The sequence below is a fragment of the Cygnus atratus genome, chromosome 4 (genome assembly GCF_013377495.2).
Source record: "Cygnus atratus isolate AKBS03 ecotype Queensland, Australia chromosome 4, CAtr_DNAZoo_HiC_assembly, whole genome shotgun sequence".
Classification (NCBI taxonomy): Eukaryota; Metazoa; Chordata; class Aves; order Anseriformes; family Anatidae; genus Cygnus; species Cygnus atratus.
The window spans coordinates 9,990,257-10,009,899 of NC_066365.1; the positions used below are offsets into that span (position 1 = coordinate 9,990,257).

The following is a 19,643-nucleotide window of genomic DNA, read 5'->3' on the forward strand; positions in this document are numbered from 1 at the left end:
ATTCCACTTACTCTTTAACTGTGAAAAAAACCTTGTCTTTAATGGTATTTGCAGAAGCACATGCTTGTCCTGGAACACTTGTAATATCCTCATATGAAATTTTTTTAAACAAAATTAGATTTCATGTTCTGGGCAGGCCTTTATCTTGTTTTACTTCAAGGAACAATACATGCTGAATAGAAGGGGACTGACTGCACTAAATTCACAGGAATTTGATCTAGATCATCCCAAGCAGACAGCAAGAATGTGGGGAAAGAGACTCAACTCATTCTGATTTTTACAAGTTTATCTGAGGTTATACGCTAAAGGCAAAGATACAATTGTAATAAATGAAATACAAATAAACTCCACCTAAGTCTGCTTAAGGTAAAATGTTCTCTTTTTCATCTCTTCTCTCACTTACTATGCTTCTGCATTAGCCCTTCATTTGTTACTGGCAAGACTCTATCCCAGACAAAGGACAAAGGCTTTACTAAATTCTTTTAGTTAGCTTAACTATGTAAAGCAGAGACATACTTATTTTTACTGTTATCAAGAGGTATGTGTGTGTGTTTAAATAACCAACCTAACTAGAATTTTACTTGAAAAAAATATCTATCAGTTAAAAAATTAGGTGTCAGTTATTCCAGAAATGCATTTCTGCATGCCTTCTGTAACATCCAGCTGGCTATGAGTTACTGAAATAATTGCTTCCTCCAAAGACTGACTTTCTCTGTTGGTAAAGGCACTTTAAGTATACTTGAATCTTCTAGCATTTAGCTGGAAGAAGTGTTAAAATGTTAAAACTGAATATACTTGTCTACTGCTATTCAAAAAGAATCTGGCATTTTTACAAAAGGATAACATCCAGCAAATAACTCTCTGCCCTGCAGAAAGACACATTTCCAGCTATAAATAATACTCTAACTCCCTGATAGTGAAAAAGAATCTATGATAGACTGCAAGATAAAAATCAAAAGCAATTCAATTCATAGGATTAAGGAACTACAATATTTATATATTGACACACAAATCAGCCTCTTTTAAAGGTGCAAGGGATCTGGTTTATCACAGTTACTTACTTTGGACATGAGCATAATTTTACTCTAGGAAAATTTACTGTAAATATGAAACACATTTTTTTCACATATCAAAAATATTACTGGAAATAATTTCAGCAATACAACTAAAGTATTTTGTAATAAATTGTTAAATTGAATCACTGAGAAATGATTTCTTAATGAAACTCTTCTTGTTGCCAGAACCAAGCCAACAGCATGTTCACATGTTCTAACTCACAAAAAGGTAGGAACAATGAGAAAAATTAAAGGATTAACACACCAAAATCTATATTCCCATTACTTCTCAAGTGCTATTTAGTGCTATGGAGACATCATTTAATGTTACGCTTTCTACCTTGAAAAGGAAAGATCACTATATGCAAAAAAAAACAACTGGGGCAAGAAATGGGTCTGTTTGCACAAGTGTCAGTTCTGCAGAGGACTGAATGATATATTTAGCTTTAAATAAATGAACAATATCTTCCTTATTATAAGATTTGAATTTAATCCTAATGCAAGTGTTGGTCTCCCACCTACTTTAATATTTAATACTAAATGTTACATTAAAATGTTTAATATTAACTGCTGCAAGCAGTTGAAGGGAGCAAAGCTTCCATCGAGCACTCAAGTCTAGGTCTGTATGAGCTGAAAGAAAAAAAAAATCAGATATTGCAGCAGATCCTCTCAGGCAAGGTGAGGAATGGGACTGGTGGTTTCTGCAGGGAACTGCAACCACACTTTGCTGTGCTGACACATTGACCACTGGGACACTTCACCCCCAGGGCCTCTGTCCTGTATTTGCATGCCTAGTCTTGATTTCTTTCTAAAACAGGCACAGAAGCCAGTGTTTCCTTACCCAAGCTCTTTTAGGGTTCTTGGACCAACTGGCGTTTATAAAACCTAAACTGATCCTGGGCTTGCTTATTTATTTATTTATTTTTAGTATTTCACATCTATAGACCCATCCCAACAATTTACTTTCTTAAACATCACAGTCACTGAATAATTAGAGTTGGATGGGATTTCAGAAGGTCATGTAGTCCAACCTCCTGCTCAAAGCAGAGTGAACACTGAATTCAGATGTCTCCACACTATAATCCATTAACAAGTGATTCCAGCTCCTCATTTTATGCCCTTGCTTTCCATCCCACCCATTGTGCAAGCCCCTCTTTGGTCAATACGGAACCTGTGAAGAAAAACTGTGGCCTGCTAACATACTGGAAATGCTTTGAATATATCAGTAAAATAGCAGGAAAAGGGGAGAAAAATGACACAATTTGTTAAGATTTATAACAAGCTCCTGGAAAGATTGCTCACTAGGGACTGCTATGAAAATAGTGTCAACCCAGGTATGAGGAAAACTACTGCCGTAGATCAAAAACTGGCTAGGAGAATTAAGAACAGGTGAAACAGTATGTCAGGCCTAATGATTTCACCTGAAACACAGTAGTGAGGAATTACAGAGACATTACAGTATCAGAAAGAAAGAGACAGAGAACAAGTCTCATAGTAACGAGAATAACAAGAGGCCTTGAGTTAGAGATGTTAATCTGAAACTTCTGCTCTCTTGTTCCTTATTAAAAGGGGAGGAGGAGATATTCAATGAAATAGCAATGTAAGAATGTATAAAGAGACTGAAGCATAATGAGAATATAGAAACTGCTTGTTGCCTCAGGATGGCTTTTCAAATCAGGGAGCTAGCACAATTTAAAAAAACATTTGCCTTTGCACAGATAACAACCCTACATAGAGTTACACATTAAATTAAAACAAATTGTATTTAATATGTTTCTATTCACAGTATTGAATCCCAACCACGAAAAAAAGTCCAAGAAAAACAGAAAAAAACAAACAATAAGCCCCACAAATAATTGGAGGGGGGCAGCAGACTGCTTAGTATATACTAAATACAGATTTTTTTTGCACCTTTTCCTGATGTACATGACAGTAGTCCCTAATTAGAGTCAGTTTACCAATCTGTCTAGTCTGACACCAAGGTGATTGGCTCCGGGGCAGACATGCTCTGCAGTGGAGCAGGAGATCGTGGTGGGCAGGGGGTTCCATGCATCGAGGCAGCAAAGGGAGCTGCCAGGACCCGGCAGCCCTCGCAAGGGTGGCAGACAAATGTGGGCAGAGCCAGGAGCACCCCCCCATCTGTTTTACAAAGGCAGCCCCTTGGGAGCATGAACGATCAGGAGGTCAACACAGCAGGGTGCTCAGGAAGGATGCTGAAGCTTGGCCAGCTTGACCAGGGAGTGATGGTATCCACCTGTCAGAAGGCCGTGGCCTCCAGGAGCTCGGCACCCACTGCGACCAAAGCAGCCTCCCAGACAGAGCTCCAAGGAGAACATGCTGCCACTGAGGTTTTTCAATATTCAGTAGGTTTTTCAATATTTCAATATAATATTTTTCAGTGGTCTTGGGAATCCAGAGAGAGGTTCCAGTTAACTAGAAGTGGACAAATGTGGTCCCAATTTTCAAGAAGAGCAAGAAGGAAGATCCTGGCAATTGCAGGCCTGTCAGTCTCACTTCAGTGCCTGGTAAAATTATGGAGATTATTCTAGGACGTATTGAAAAACACAGGACAATGCAGTCATTGGTCAGAGCCAACATGGGTTCACTAGGGGAAGGTCATACTTAACAAACTTAACTTCCTTCTACAACAAGATCACCCAGCTAGCTAGCCGACCAAAGGAAGGCAGTCGATGTAATCTTTCTGGATTTCAGTAACGCTTTCAATACTGTCTCTCACAGTATCCTTCTGGACAAAATGAGCAGAATACAGTTAGATAAAAGCATAATAAGATGGGTGAATAATTGGCTGACAGGTCGGGCCCAAAGGGTTCTTGTAAATGGGTTTATATCATGCTGGTGACCTGTCACTAGTGGGGTTCCCCAGCAGTCCATTTTAGGACCAGTCCTCTTCAATGTTTTCATAAACTATTTGGATGAAGGACTTGAAGGTTTTCTGAGCAAGTTTGTGGGTGATACCAAACTGGGGGAAGCTGTTGACTCTGCCAAGGGTGGTGAGACCTTGCTGAGAGATCTGGACAAATTAGAGAGCTGGGCAATCACCAACAATATGAAGTTTAACAAGAGCAAGTGCTGAATTCTGCACCTGGGAAGGGGCAACCCTGGTTATATGTACAGACTGAGGGACGAGATGCTGGGGAGCAGCCCTGCGGAAAGGGATCTGGGGGTTCTGGTCAACAGCAAGCTGAACATGAGCCAGCAGTCTGCCTTGGTGGCCAGGAGGGCCAGCTGTACCCAGGGGTGCATCAAGAATGGCACTGCTAGCTGGTCAAGGGAACGGATTGTCCCACCCTGCTCTGCACTGGTGTGGCTTCACCTTGAGCACTGTGTGCAGTTTGGGGCACCACAGTATAAGGAAGATATTAAGCTGTTAGAGAGTGTCCAAAGGAGGGCAACAAAGATGGTAAAAGGTCTAGAGGTGAAGATGTATGAGGAAGTCACTTGGATTGTTCAGCCTGGAGAAGAGCAGACTGAGGGGAGGCCTCATGGTGGCCTGCAGCTCCCTCACAAGGGGAGCGGAGGGGCAGACGCTGAGCTCTGCTCTCAGGTGACCAGCAATAGGACCCGAGGGAACAGCTTGAAGCTGCAACAGGGGAGGTTCAGACAGGATATCAAGAAAAGGTTCTTCACTGAGAGGGTGGTTGGGCACTGGAACGGGCTCTCCAGGGAAGTGGCCATGGCACCAAGTCTGTTTAAGAAGCTTTTGGACAACACTCTCAGATACATGGTCTGATTTTCGGGTGGTTCTTTGGGGACCCAGAGCTGGACTCGATGATCCTTGTGGATCTCAATCCAACTCAGATATTCTATGATTCTATAAACACAGCATTTCTTGTAGTCTACTGAAGTCAGAAAAGCTTAGAAGATGGTGGGAAGACTTACTATTCCTCTCATGTCACATCTGGGGAAGATGCATCACTAAATTAGCTACTGGTCTGAAACTTATTCCTTGCAGGCAGACATTTGCATTACATAACACAAACCGTAACAGGATTTGTACCCAGAAATCAAGGACAGAATGACATGGGTCTGAACTACATTCTCAAATTAAAAAGAATGAAACTCGAGTAATTTAAAACTAGTGTTGATGAATACAATTATTTTAAAAAATCATTAAAGTTTGATTTTTAAAACAAATACATGCAAAAAGATATCTTTTATCTGGCACAACTACATTCGTCTTCAAAGACACACTGGTACTTAGATGCATAAAACAAAAATACTCTCTTCTGCAAGCTTTTTGGTTTGTATGCATGTTCCTGATCTATGGCTGGTGCTTTTAGGTGCTGCTTTGTTATAAATAGGAATTCTCCTATTCATCATTTTTTATATTTCTAATTTAAGAATTTATTATGTAGCCAAGGAACAAAATTCAATAACACCTGACCTGAATGAACCAGTTATTATGCACAGCAAATCGCTGAAGTGAGCTTTTTTCAACAACTTGAAGATTTAACTTTGAAAATAAAGTTTTGAAATGTTCATCCAAACAAGTCATGATTACTTATGAATAATGGATGTGTCTGAAGAAAACCAGTCTGGTTTCAAAGCAATTTTCCATAGAAAAAGATCATAAAATTAGTTAGATAACAAATCTATTCTACAGCAATCTGTCTAGCTCTCCTCTCAGCAATAGAAGATATTTGGACTGAACTTGGCTGAATCACCAGGCTGGATGGCACAGTCTAACTTGTGATGCCATCATCTGTGTCTCACTTACTCTATTACACAGCCACTGTCAATTCAGCACATTTCAGGAACACTGAATGCACTCAAAAAAGAAGGAACATTGTCTTCTTCAGCCCTCCTCTTCATGTGCTTCGCTCTACACTAGCTCTCTCTACAAGTTTCACATTTAGAAATAGCAGCTTGTTCTTGCTGAGGTCTCTGTCCTACATTCACTGTTGCCTCAGCTTCTGACCATCAAATGTAAGCCCATAAAACACAAGAGATTCACCACACAAGAAATAATTCTACAGAAAGTAAAATCTTACATGTTATCTCTTGAACTGTCACCTTGTATTTCCATATACTCCAAAAAACAAGAAAACATGCTAAAATTTTTACACTTCAAACACCAGCAGAATAGAAAGCCAGGTAAGCTCTCCATTTATCAGCTAATTCTAACAAAGAAGTCATCAAATAAACTTGTAAACACTGATGGATTTTAGAAATAGATTTTTCTGAGGTAATGTGAAATGCTGAGAGAACCATAAATGTTTAGAAGCAAAACATTCTAGTAGAAGACAAAGATGTAGTGTGACTGCTTTCCGTGGTATTATGGATTTGACAGAAAATGCCCGGCTAATGCTTACCATAGTCATTATCATAAAAAATGATGAATTTCTGCCAGGCATATTCCGTGATCACCCTCAAGATGACATCATTCAAGTAGACAGGAGGGCGGACAGATAGCGTGTAGTCATCATTGCGGTTGCTCCTGGTGAGCCCGCAGCCGCTCCTTGGTGTTCCTGCCGTCGAGCGCTGGATGAAGAGGTGAGGGATGTGCATGGCATCTGCCAGCGACTGCAGGGATCCCGCTGATGTGCAGCCAATGGAGCTCACAAGGGCCAGGATACCTTGGTTCATCAAGTCACAGGCTGTAAGAAAACACAGAGGTATTCAAGATGATGAGCGCAGTTCAGTGCATAGGGCCTATTTTTGCTGTTGAAATGCAGACACTGGGCAGTTTTAACCAAGTGAAATGAGGATAAAATTTTGTACGTTGAGTAGTTCACTAAAGTCATGAAGATTCTCTATTCACTTTGAGCTGTCTTATGGTGAAAGCTGAAAGACCGCCCCGTTTACCTTGCCTAGAAATGATTTCTCTCTTCAAAATGGGACCTACCCTGGACCTTCTGAGGAACATTAAGAGCAAATTACAGCTGCTGAATTAACATGACTTCCCAAGGAGATAAGCACTCTTCAAAGTCTAGCACAACAGCTCCATGAACAGCATCTTTGCATTATACAGAGAAATCTTGAAGAAATAACAGCCCAGCCTTGCTGTCAACTTTTGAAGACAGCTGAATATGATTACATACATTAACTTATCCAAGCAAAAACAGAATTGCTTTTGGGTTCTCAGAGAAGCAAACAACAATCTTATGTAACTTATCCTTTTGGTATATTGTTTTTTTTTTTCCTTAAACAAAAAAGACTAAAACAAAATGCTTTCAAAGTTCAGTGAACAGTATGCACATTTATTCTTTTTACTTCCTTAAGAAAGGCATGGTGTTGCTTACACAAAAAGGAGTACCTTGTAACTAATGGTCCAGTTAATGAGGGCTGAGTTGCAAGCAATGTGAAGTACTATACAAATGACAGCCAAATTAATACCAGAGGTGTTTATCATGATTAATGTTAATGCAATCAATAAATATCAAAAGAATTAATAATAATTAGGCCTGTAATTTTGAAGCATTACCCTGTGAAACAAAGTACAGTCAAATGTTTATGTTGGGCTTCTAATAGAACTGAGAGCTTGAATGAGGAAACAACACAAGCTTGTAGCATAATTCCCCAGAGTACACCCAAGGCTAAATTTTGAAATACTCAATTTGCCACTGGCAAAGCTACATGTGTAGTTAACCTGCATTTACACATGGAAATTAGGTAATGGGATGGTAAAGAGTAATATGCATTTACATATGCAAATCTAATACAAAACTGTGCAATTGCTTATCTTGCAGGAATATTCTGTGCACACAACAGGTGCAGGCAAAAACAAGAAACCCACATGTGAGAATACATTTCCCTAAAAATACAAAAATATACTAGCATCAGACCTGTTGTCTCATATCATATGGCTCTTACTCACAGTGAGGTAATGTTTTACTCTGCAAACGCTTATTGATCACAATAGGAATATTTACAACATGACAAATGGGCAAAAAGTATCAGTGTATCACAAGTTTTTAATATTCAGAACGCCTTAAAACAATCTCATTAGCTATTCATCTAGTATGCCGTTTGTTTACATTCCTCATAATCCGTACTTTCACCAGAGGTAACAGGCTTGTCTAGTTGCGTTTATGCAGATCCTGAATCTCTTTCCTGATACAGTTCTGCATAGAGTATTGCAATATTTAGGTTGCATATCCCAGTAAGAATGCTACCACATGAGAGAGAAACTATTTTTATTGATATTGATCTATCCATTGATAAATACCTGTAGCTACTTATACAGGTAGTCAATAGATATCCTTACAGCTAGATAGCAATAGATAAATAAAATCAACACTAGATTTTGCAAAAGCCTACTTTTAGTTCAGTGAAAATTTAGAAGGTCCCGATACCATCCATTTCAATAAAATATGGAGTATGACCTTCCAGTATCTCAAATATAACATTTAGAAATATACCAGTTGGACCTCATTACAAAATTCACTTGGAAATATGTACACTTGCAGGCATACTTCAGACTGAGCATAATCAGTGCATTCACAGTACTGTGAAGTGGGAAACACGCTTTTTGTGAAACATGTTATTGAAATGTGAATGGGAAGAAAGCAGCACGGAACATTTAGCTCCACAGGGCCAAATGCTAATACCAGCAAGCAAACCGAATAAAGGCTTAAAATCTTCCATCTTGACATTGCACCATATTTATTACAATAGCCTCAAGGCTGAAGTTGCCTTTTTGGCTCTTTCTTCCATTATGTGCTTATGAGCACTGTGTGTGTTGGGTTGGGGCAATATGCACTTAATTATGCTCACAAATGGTCTTATTTCTGTACACTTAGGGACTATTCAATACACAGAGTTAGATGCTGAAAAAGGGTATCTTGCCATTCAAAACTATTTACTATTTATTGTTTATTTACTATTACCTCCTTAGAGGTTGTATTTCCAAGCTGATGCTTACTCAACTGCCGATATGATCAAGGTGTATTAGTCTGCAACCAATTAGAGAAATACAAATATTGCTGGATCTTTTAAGACCTCACCACTCAGGACAGAAAAAATGTCAACATCAAATGGATTTGTACACACTTACATTGCAGGCTTAACACTGAAGGAACACAGAATTAACAACAGTGTTTATTAAACGCTATTGTTTCATAAGTTATGTCTACACAGAAGTTGTCCAGACATTAATTCACCTGTATAACCACCAGATAACAGGTGCTATTAAAAACTGGATCTTCGCCAGCTAAAAGAATAAAATGGATCAGATTTTTACACACTGTGTAGAGAGAATATCAGGAATATCTACAGAATTTAAAGTATTTCTCTATTGCAGATGTACATACAGACTCTCTCTTGTATAATACACACTTGCAAGTACACAGCCTTATGTTTCACTCTTCAGTTTCTTGTCTACCTCAAAATGCAAAGTTACAGAATTTCCAATAGTGTTGGGCTTATTGCCAGTAAAAAATAAAATAAAATAAAATAAAATAAAAAATAAAATAAAATAAAATAAAATAAAACCAATCTTTCTGAGTAAAATCTCTTCTGAGTTAGTTTGGCATGGTATCTAAAGAAAGAAAGAAAGAAAAAAAACTAATTTTGTGTTCAGTATGCTATTTCTTAAAATAAAGATCACAGCCAATGCAATTTGAAATAAATAATTTATATCTAGTCTATCAGCTTGTATAAGCTCTTCCAGCAAAGCAGAATTTAAATAGCTATGGTTACAAATGTGTCCTTAAAATGTTTTCTTTATGAAATGGAAACAATGGTAAAATCTTAAATAACTACTGGTTGCTGTAATTTTGGAAAAAAAAAAAAAAGGCAACAAAAAATCTATATATAAAAGCAAGTTTAAAAGGAAACTATTTTGTGCAGGAATAAATAAGAAACAATAAAAAAGGACTGAGATTTAACTCTTGCTATTAATGAGACCATTTTCTTACTCATCTTTCACTGTTTTTTCATGATAATAAATCATAAAAAATCAGCCTCATATGCCACAAACTGACAAGCCAAATTGAAAAAGTTTGTGTAAGATCTCTAGAGTCTTCGGAGTAAGTCTCTGGAGTGTAACTTTGCTCCCATTTAAATTGCTGGTAAAACAAAAGACAGAGCAACTCTTTTTTTTTTTTTTTTTTTTTTTTCCCCTAAATGCTAAATATTGTGTGTAAAGCATGGGGGGCCGCCCTTTAAGTAATCAGAGATGTATTCTAGGATCCTTTTCATTTTTTTATAATTTAGAAACTACAGTAGTACTGATTGACTAAGCACATGCTTACTAACCTAGTATATGTTAAGTGAACAGAATCTAGATCTAAATTCTGTTCCAAATAATCAGTCCTGGTCCATTGGACTTGATTTGCACATCCCAGTGTCATTCCCCTAGATGTCATTTTCAAAGCTAGCATCGTTTCAGTTTCTCTGCTCCTGGGTCGTTTCCACGTTTTATAAATGTAGAGCAGTACCTCTAAGCTATTTAGTTGAATGTGAAGCTGGAGAAACGAGTCTTTACCCTGGTATCTCTGAGATGGAGAGAGACAGGTTATAATCAGTTTTCCCTGTATATCTGCCCTGTGTTCCAGAAGTGCTCTGAGGACTCTGAAACCAGAAGGGCTCTATTTGAGTGGGACAAATCAGCTTCCTCTTGATTCCTGCTGAAGGTGAGGACTGCCTTTCCACAGAAACATCTCATCTCCTTCCTGCTCTCTCTTTTGGAGTCTATAAGATTCACCACCAGATGGATCATGGTTTACCTGGAAGGATGTTCTGATTAGTTTGTTCCCCATTGCAATGGAACAACCAGGAACCTACTATCCATTCAGAGGTCAGAGAGAAAAATCCAGTCCATAAGAACCTGAGGTTTTGTCCATACATTACACATGAAGAAAGTACTTACAGATTTATTAATGCATTCTGAAAATTAATCAACCCTACCATCACCCTGTTTGTACTAATCCAGATCCAGATTAGGATAAACAATTGATTCAAGGGGCAAAATTCAACATCAGGTGACTTGAGCACCTAATAAACAGACACTAGTCAATCAGAACATCTTTATAGCTTTATACAACCTACCATTTCTTGTTTACTTTGGGAATAATATTGTGCTGACTGTTCTCCAAATCCTTGCTTAGTTTCAGGATGCAGATGTAGACCAAGGGACCACAGCGTGCAAATTCCTCCTTGCAAAGACTAGGAATAATGATAAGTCTAGATTTCTTCCGATGAGATGTCCTCATCCCCCCAGTAAGTGGCCATGCTAACCATAAAGTAGTGTTTTGCCTACCTGTCACCCTTAAAACAGTCTCAAAACATTCATAAATTCATTGCAAAAATGGGCTCACCTGAAAAAAAAAAAAACACAACATGAAAACTTAGAAGTTCAAACAGTTAAACTATGGGGCTTTCTGTTTGGTGTTCATAATCTCAGATGCAAGATGTAGGGATAAAATGTGATTGTGGGGCCCGTGATCAAGTGAGCTTAGTTTCAAACTTTCATTAAATCTTTTTAGTCACTTTTGCATAGCAATTCTGCTCTTGCAAATTATTCTTCCCTCATAACACAACAGTTCATCCCAGACTTAGAACTGAATTATTTCGAGATGAGTGACAGCACATTTTTAATATATCCTGAAAACTATTCAGAAGGAAATAAGAGTAAGACGTGAGGGAAAAAAAAAAAAAAGGCACTATTCTCTAGATCTTAAAGAATATTCTCATCTGCAATGCAGATAAAAGTCTGTCCTTTTTTTTTTCTTTTCTTTCTTTCTTTCTTGTTATAGAGAGCCTTTTCATTTACATTTTACCTGCAAACATTAACCAATCCTTCCCTCCTCCACTACTCAACTCGGAATGCTAACAGTGTTTTAAATTCACTTGTAATTAACCTTTAAGGGATTTTAGTTTGTCCTGACCGGAAAACAAACTTGTGTTTAAGTTTTAACAGATGTGCTTCCTAACCCCTGGGGTTTCTTTGTTTGTGAAAAATAATCCAAAATTCTGCTAAAGAATAAATATAAGAGTAAAAAACATTACTAGAAAGAGCATTTGCATCTCTGGTGCACAAAAACACCACAACCACTTTTGGATGTTTTTATTAACAAGCCTTTTATGAAGTCTTTTGGGTCAGATTTCCTTCCTTAAACAGGCTTTGCCAACTATGGTAACGTTAAATCCATCACATTCACAGAATCACACAGAATCGTCTAGGTTGGAAGAGACCTCCAAGATCACCTAGTCCAACCTCTGACCTAACACTAACAAGTCCTTCACTAAACCATGTCACTAAGCTCTACATCTAAACATCTCTTAAAGACCTCCAGGGATGGTGACTCAACCACTTCCCTGGGCAGCCCATTCCAATGCCTAACAACCCTTTCAGTAAAGAAGTTCTTCTTAATATCCAACCTAAACCTCCCCTGGCACAACTTTAGCCCATTCCCCCTTGTCCTGTCACCAGGCACGTGGGAGAATAGACCAACCCCCACCTCACTACAGCCTCCTTTAAGGTACCTGTAGAGAGCGGTAAGGTCGCCCCTGAGCCTCCTCTTCCCCAGGCTGAACAACCCCAGCCCCCTCAGCTCCTCCTTGTAAGACTTGTTCTCCAGACCCCTCACCAGCTTCGTTGCCCTTCTCTGGACTCTCTCGAGCACCTCCATGTCCTTCTTGTAGCGAGGGGCCCAAAACTGAACACAGTACTCGAGGTGCGGCCTCACCAGAGCCGAGTACAGGGGCACAATCACTTCCCTAGACCTGCTGGCCACACTGCTTCTTATACAAGCCAGGATGCTGTTGGCCTTCTTGGCCACCTGAGCACACTGCTGGCTCATATTCAGCCGACTATCAACCAATACTCCCAGGTCCTTCTCGGCCAGGCAGCTTTCCAACCACTCATCTCCCAGCCTGTAGCGCTGCTTGGGGTTGTTGCGCCCCAGGTGCAGGACCCGGCACTTGGCCTTGTTGAACTTCATACAGTTGGCCTTAGCCCATCAGTCCAGCCTGTCCAGATCCTCCTGCAGAGCCTTCCTGCCCTCGAGCAGATCGACACACGCACCTAACTTGGTGTCGTCTGCAAACTTACTGAGGGTGCACTCAATCCCCTCATCCAGATCATCGATAAAGATATTGAAGAGGACTGGCCCCAGTACTGAGCCCTGGGGGACTCCACTAGTGACAGGCCTCCAACTGGATTTGACTCCATTCACCACAACTCTTTGGGCCCGGCCATCCAGCCAGCTTTTAACCCAACGAAGCATACACCAGTCCAAGTCAAGAGCAGCCAGTTTCTTGAGGAGAATGTTGTGGGAAACGGTGTCAGAAGCCTTACTGAAGTCAAGGTAGACCACATCCACAGCTGTTCCCTCATCCACTAAGCGTGTCACTTTGTCATAGAAGGAGATCAGGTTCGTCAAGCAGGACCTGCCTTTCATAAACCCATGCTGACTGGGCCTGATCGCCTGGTTGCCCTGTAAGTGCCACGTGATGACACTCAAGATAATCTGCTCCATGAGCTTCTCTGGCACTGACGTCAAACTAACAGGCCTATAGTTCCCTGGGTCTACCCTCCGGCCCTTCTTATAGATGGGCGTCACATTTGCTAGCCGCCAGTCGACTGGGACCTCCCCTGACAGCCAGGACTGCTGATAAATGATGAAAAGGGGCTTGGCCAGCTCCTCCGCAGTTCTCTCAGTAGCCTCGGGTGGATCCCATCCGGCCCCATCAACTTGCGTACATCCAAGTGCTGTAGCAGGTTGCCAACCATTTCCTCATGGATTATGAGGGCCACATCCTGCTCCCCATCCCCTTCCACCAGCTCAGGGTACTGGATATCCAGAGAACAACTGGTTTTGCCGCTAAAGACTGAGGCAAAGAAGGCATTAAGCACCTCAGCCTTTTCCTCATCTCTTGTAACTAAGTTTCCCCCTGCATCCAGTAAGGGATGGAGATTCTCTCGTCTGAGCCTTGAAAAATAAACTAGAAATCTCACAAGTTTGAAGGGAGGTAAGACATACAGAAATCTTACTTTGACACCATCCTTTGCAGGATGCAATGAGAGAGCTTGAAGTAAGTGTAGCTTGCAAAAGCCAAGTTTCAAAGGCTACCAAGTGGAAAACTCAACAATATCTCTCTTTGGACAGAAGTCCAGATTTATTTTAACTGTAAGCCAACCTGCAGGTTTTCTGTTAAATCCTGGAGAGACAGACACTGAACTAGCCTTGCCAAATTATCACACCAGGCAGAGAAACAATAGTAAGACTTCTTATACTTAACATTTCTCAAATCTGTTTTCATCTGGCATTCAACAGTTGCACTCAGGCCTTGGCTGAGAGGAGTGATAGCTCCTCACTCTTTGAGCAGCCCTGAACTGCCTGAAAAACATTCTGAAATAGTATTTCAAAGAAGTTACATAGCCACAAAACCTTTTCTGAAGAATGGCTTTAGCTTCCATCTCCAGTAGCACATGAAGATGAGTATATTGTAAAAAAGTACCACTGCTTTTTAGGGTGCCTGTGGTTAAGAGGTGCAGAGAAGCTGCGGTGCTGGCAGCCCTGGCAAGAGGAAGGGACGCTAGCTAGCACTGTTGTAGAGATGATAACGATCAGATGAAGAAGAGCAGAGAAAAGGAGGTGAAACTGATTAAAGCCAGGCAGTGACTTTTACTGGAGAAAGGGTTAGAGAAACCACAAGATCAACATCTTCATCCTGACATCCCAACAAGGATGACTATCTGCAAAGTTAATGTAGCCCACTGAAAAATACAGTGTGTAGAAACTGGGGCCTTAATTGACATGACTAACTCCAAAATTCTCCCTTCTTTGTGTGCTGAACCTTAGCTGACACGAGCCAAACCTCATCTGTTGCTAGCATCCTTGCTCAATCTGTTGCATGAGCACTTTCCATTCATCCAATAAAGAAAATGAAAACTTTTCATTTCATGTGTAACCCTCAGTGGATTATACATGATTACCTATTTAATGATGAAACATATATTACTTCAGTCTACCGTGCAACTTCCTCCATCTCTTACTTTGTTCATCTTCGCCCTTGCACTGTTGCTGAATCTTTTTATTTTCCTTATCAGCACTGTTTGAGAAGTTATTAAGTAGTGCATAGTGTCTTGATACCCTTTTTAATAGCTAGCTTGCCTGCTGCAGAGCAGAGAATAGCTGCATAGCAGCAATTATATGGAAACAAAAAGACTGAGTCTTAAAGAAGCTTAATACAAAATTAGAGACAATTTTATCAAAATATAACATCCTGGTAACATCACAGGGATTTACTCTAGTTCTGTGTTCTCTGAAAGTCTATGTAGAGGTATTAGAGAAAAAATCAACAACAAATCATATTTAAACCTTGGGCATTAGCAATTCTCATTTTATAGACTTGCTCAAAACAAGCCAGGGCAAAATTCTTGTTAAGAGAATAAAACACTGATCTTAAACACCATTTGACAACAATCACACTTTCCTTGCCACTGATCAGCCAGATTGTCAGGCAAATTTCCCCTCCAGTTTTTCCTTCCTACTTGTTTTTTCTTCCCCTATTACAGAACATAGGTTTTCATCCTCCAATTGCCTGTTCTCACTCTCTCCTTAGCATCTACTCCAGCCAAAGCAACTTGTTCTTCCTCTTCATGTATCCCCCTCCCTCTCTTTTGTTAATTTCCCCCCACCTACTTCAACACATTTCCTCCAAAGTCAAGAAACAACAAGATCTGGAGGCCTTGGCACCACGCTGAGAATCTGAAGGATTGTATCCTGGTCCCACATCTGACATTACTGTGTTGAATGACTTATTTGGGATGAGCAATCTCATTTCTCTTATGCTTTGGGGATTATGATCATAGAATCATAGAATCATTAGGGCTGGAAAAGACCTCCAGGATCATCTGGTCCAACCATTACCCTACCACCAATGTAACCCACTAAACCATGTCCCTAAGCACCACGTCCAACCTTTCCTTAAACATCCCCAGGGACGGTAATGCCACCACTTGCCTGGACAACCTGTTCCAATGCCTGACTGCTCTTTCTGAGAAGAAATTTCTTGTACTTTCCAACCTAAACCTCCCCTGGTGCAAGGTGAGGCCATTCCCTCTAGTCCTATCACTAGTTATCTGCGATGATACCTTGCTTCCTTTGTAATACACTTTTGCACGATCCAAATGCAAAAGATTACACTCTTTTCCCCTCCCCCCACCCACTTTTCCCACGGTTAGAAGGCCCATTTTTCAGTATAACTCACACTGCCAGAAGTTGCTTTACATCCCCTGTCTTTCCTGAGTGCTAATGTTTCATAACTCCCCTTTCTTGCCCAGACTATTAGTATGGAGACAACAGGCTCTGCTGGAGAGATGCTGTGTGAAGCACAATAGCACAACCTAGTCCAGGGCAGACAAAAGAACACACAGCTGGTAGCATTAGCTTAATTGGAAGCCCTACAATGGAAAGAGCTGCCTGTGCTGCCCTGGACGAGCTTGGCATTCTCCCAAGCACAGATATTACTGAACAATACTGCTCAAAATAAGACCATCCCCAAAGGAAAAGAACTCTGTGAACAGCAATCTGGGAGAGCTTTCTTTCGTACAGAGCAAACAGCAAAAGGGACAGTAGTGTAACTTTTTTTTTTTTTTTGGTGGCATTGCAAAGGAAACTCTTCATATGCCAAAAAAAAAAAAAAAGGAAAGAAAAGAAAGAAAAAAGGCATGCATTTATTTATTATTTTTTTAAAGGCAATTCTACTAGACAAGTGAATTGAGCAGAACAATTTGAACACCAAAGAATACTAAGGCCAGATCTTGTATTTGCCATGAAAGAGAAAAACAGACCCTACATGAAGATAAAAAAAAAAAAAAAAAGCTTTGTGTGAGAATAAAAAGAAAGCAAGGAAGACAGTACATCAGTTGCAAAAAATACATGGGTGTGAAAAACCTGAGAAGTCTGTAGGAGCTCAGAACATCACTTCCATTAACGACTTAGCCACTCAAGAAAACCTTCGACGAGTCAAAACAACTACCACCATTATTATTTGCTAAGAATAGACATTGTGCTTATTTCGCTGACTGACACACAGAATAACAATCATGTTAAGAATAAAAATATCAACTACCTTTTATAGAACACTTTTTATTTGTAGCTCTGAAAATGCTTTGCAAAGAAGCTCAGCATCTTCATCTCTATTTCACAGAAGAAAACAGATGTGCCAAGGGGAATTACTTGCCCAAGGTCAGAAAGCAAACCAAGGAAATTATTTTCCATGCCAAGCTAAAACATGCACAAAGACTGAAAACAAAGTCTTTTGTTGGAGCTTTTCATTGTTTGTTTTGAGCATTAGTGTGTGACTAAAAGCGTTTTATGTTCTGAGCCTAATATAACCAAGCTTTATGAAAAGGGAAGACTTGAAAGGCAAAGCAATGTGGCCTACAACAATGGAATTAAATGACAAAGTTTCCCTGATGTGCAGTGACCCCAGGGCAGGCACACTCTTGGTTACGAGGGATGTGGGGTATGTGCCCCAACACTCAGAGACAAGCAAGTATGTAATGGGAAGCAAATGAGGCAAATAAAACCAGAGATGTAGCTGGGAGACAGTCTTGGTGGATAAAACAAAATGGCAGGAGATGTCGGGAATGTACATTAAGCAGAAGTATTAAATTAAGAAGTAAGGGCTTCACAAAGAAATCACAGACACAATCATAAGGTAATGAGGTAACAGGGGGGAATAAACTGTGTGAAAACTGGGAAATAAACTCTCATTCATGATCAGGCATTTTGAAGAATGACATACACTTGCTTAGACTGGGTATTAGGTACCAGTGACAGAGATCCAGCATCTCAGCATGCATTACTTACAAACATCCTCTACATGGTTTCATATTTGATACACAGTGTAATTGTTCCTAACAACCTCAAATTGTTTATATGTTCACTAACAACCACCTAAGATGGTGACAACACAGAAGAACGTACTTAAAAAAGGATTAAGGGTGCAATGCTTATACAGAGAATATATAGATTCAGAAAACAGAACTAATAGAAGGCATGGCATTAAAAAAAGAGAGAGAACCCACAGGTCTTCACACGGAACAACAATAAAGGAATAGGAAGAGTAAAGGGTTAAATCACAGCCTTGAAGTCATAGAAAAGGCTATTAAATGTTAGTTGGTAAGCAATGAGATAGTGAGATTTGCAGTCGGGAAGTAATAAATCCATTTAGACATCAAGGAGGAGGATGCCGGCTGCTGCAATGTGGGAATAATGGAAGAGAACTGGAGATACAGCAGGGAAGCCAGCAAAGACGGCCAATACATTGACAAATGTGTCAGTTGAAAGGGCATTGAGGAAAAGTCAACTTGGTGCATGTTATAGACAAAGCAGCAGCAGGGTTTGGCAGCAGCCTCAGCATCTGAAGGGAAGGAGATAGAACACAAAATGTGCCTGAGTTTGAGAGTCTATTTTTATGCTGTTACTCCAGGAATAATGGTGCAGTGTTCCTTTGGTGCCAGTTGCAACCTTTTACTGAGATTGCTTTGACTTTAATGGTTGCCAGAGATGCCACAAAAAGACAGTAATGCATGTTTTCTCTTCCCTTGACTTTTCCCAATGTCACAGAAAAAGAAATTTGCATAACTCTGAAATAGAAAATACACACTGACAATAAGGAACATTTGGGTAACGCTAAACACTTAACCTTAATTGGAAGCAGCAGTTGATCTAAACCACACACATCATGAACCCCCACCAGTGCCAGGAGATTTTAAAACCTTCCCTGACAATGAAGGGACACACGTCCAACAGAAGACATTCCTGACCACTATCAGAAAACAATTGACATGCATCCTATTTGGAACCAGAGGTAAAGCTCCTCTCTGCCTGTAAGTAGCATTTTGGAACTGTATCTCTCCCTGACAAACACAAAACTATGTGGGGTGTAAAAATACAAGGCATCTCAGAATCCAGAACTGGAACAGATGTGGTTTTCTACATCTAGCCTGTCTAGTGAAAGACATCAATGCCAGGTGCAGGAATGCCATGTGGAGTGGAGCAATGGAACTGCTGAGTTTACTTGCTTGCTTTTCCCTCGAATGCAAGTAATGATTTTCTTTCTAGGTCTCTTAAAAGCCTTTAATCACTATTGTATCTAAGCACCAGCCCACTGTGTTACTTTGGATATTAGCAGCTTTCTTCCATTGCAGCCCTCAGTCCTCTGGGTTCAGTATTTCCTGCAATGACTGACATGACTTTCTCCCCTTTCTCCTGCTCTTTCATGAAACACACTGCTACAGCAACTCTGTACAATGGGAGCAACCGAATCCTCTACATGACTATGTCTTCATGACACATTTACTCATTTTGCATTGGTATCACAAGTTTCAAGCAAGTAGTTCTGTCACTGCTGGATGTGACTGAGGAGCGCATGAGGCTTGCTGCATGTATTGAGAGCTCCTGGTTATGGACTGCAAGTAGCATTATTTTAGCCCCCTTTTGCTATGCAACCTCATGGTAGGAGGCACGTCTAGTAGCCTCTGGTGCATTGTATCTATGGTGCTTAGCTCTAGTACTGAGTTTGGTGCCCATGTGGAAAAAAGCACTTGCCACTCTTTAGCTCCCATAGCTTGTAGGGATGCCCTGAAACTGGTACTAAACCAGAGTA

General features: G+C 40.2%; 1 protein-coding gene across 1 annotated transcript in view; it reads right to left on the reverse strand.

The window, feature by feature from the left end:
* Positions 1-19,643, reverse strand: part of GRID2 (glutamate ionotropic receptor delta type subunit 2) — a 728,283-nt gene that overhangs the window by 308,973 nt on the left and 399,667 nt on the right. The window contains exon 3 of the mRNA XM_035541219.2: positions 6,389-6,673. Coding sequence (XP_035397112.2) covers positions 6,389-6,673 — 285 coding nt within the window. The remainder of the gene's footprint in view (positions 1-6,388; positions 6,674-19,643) is intronic.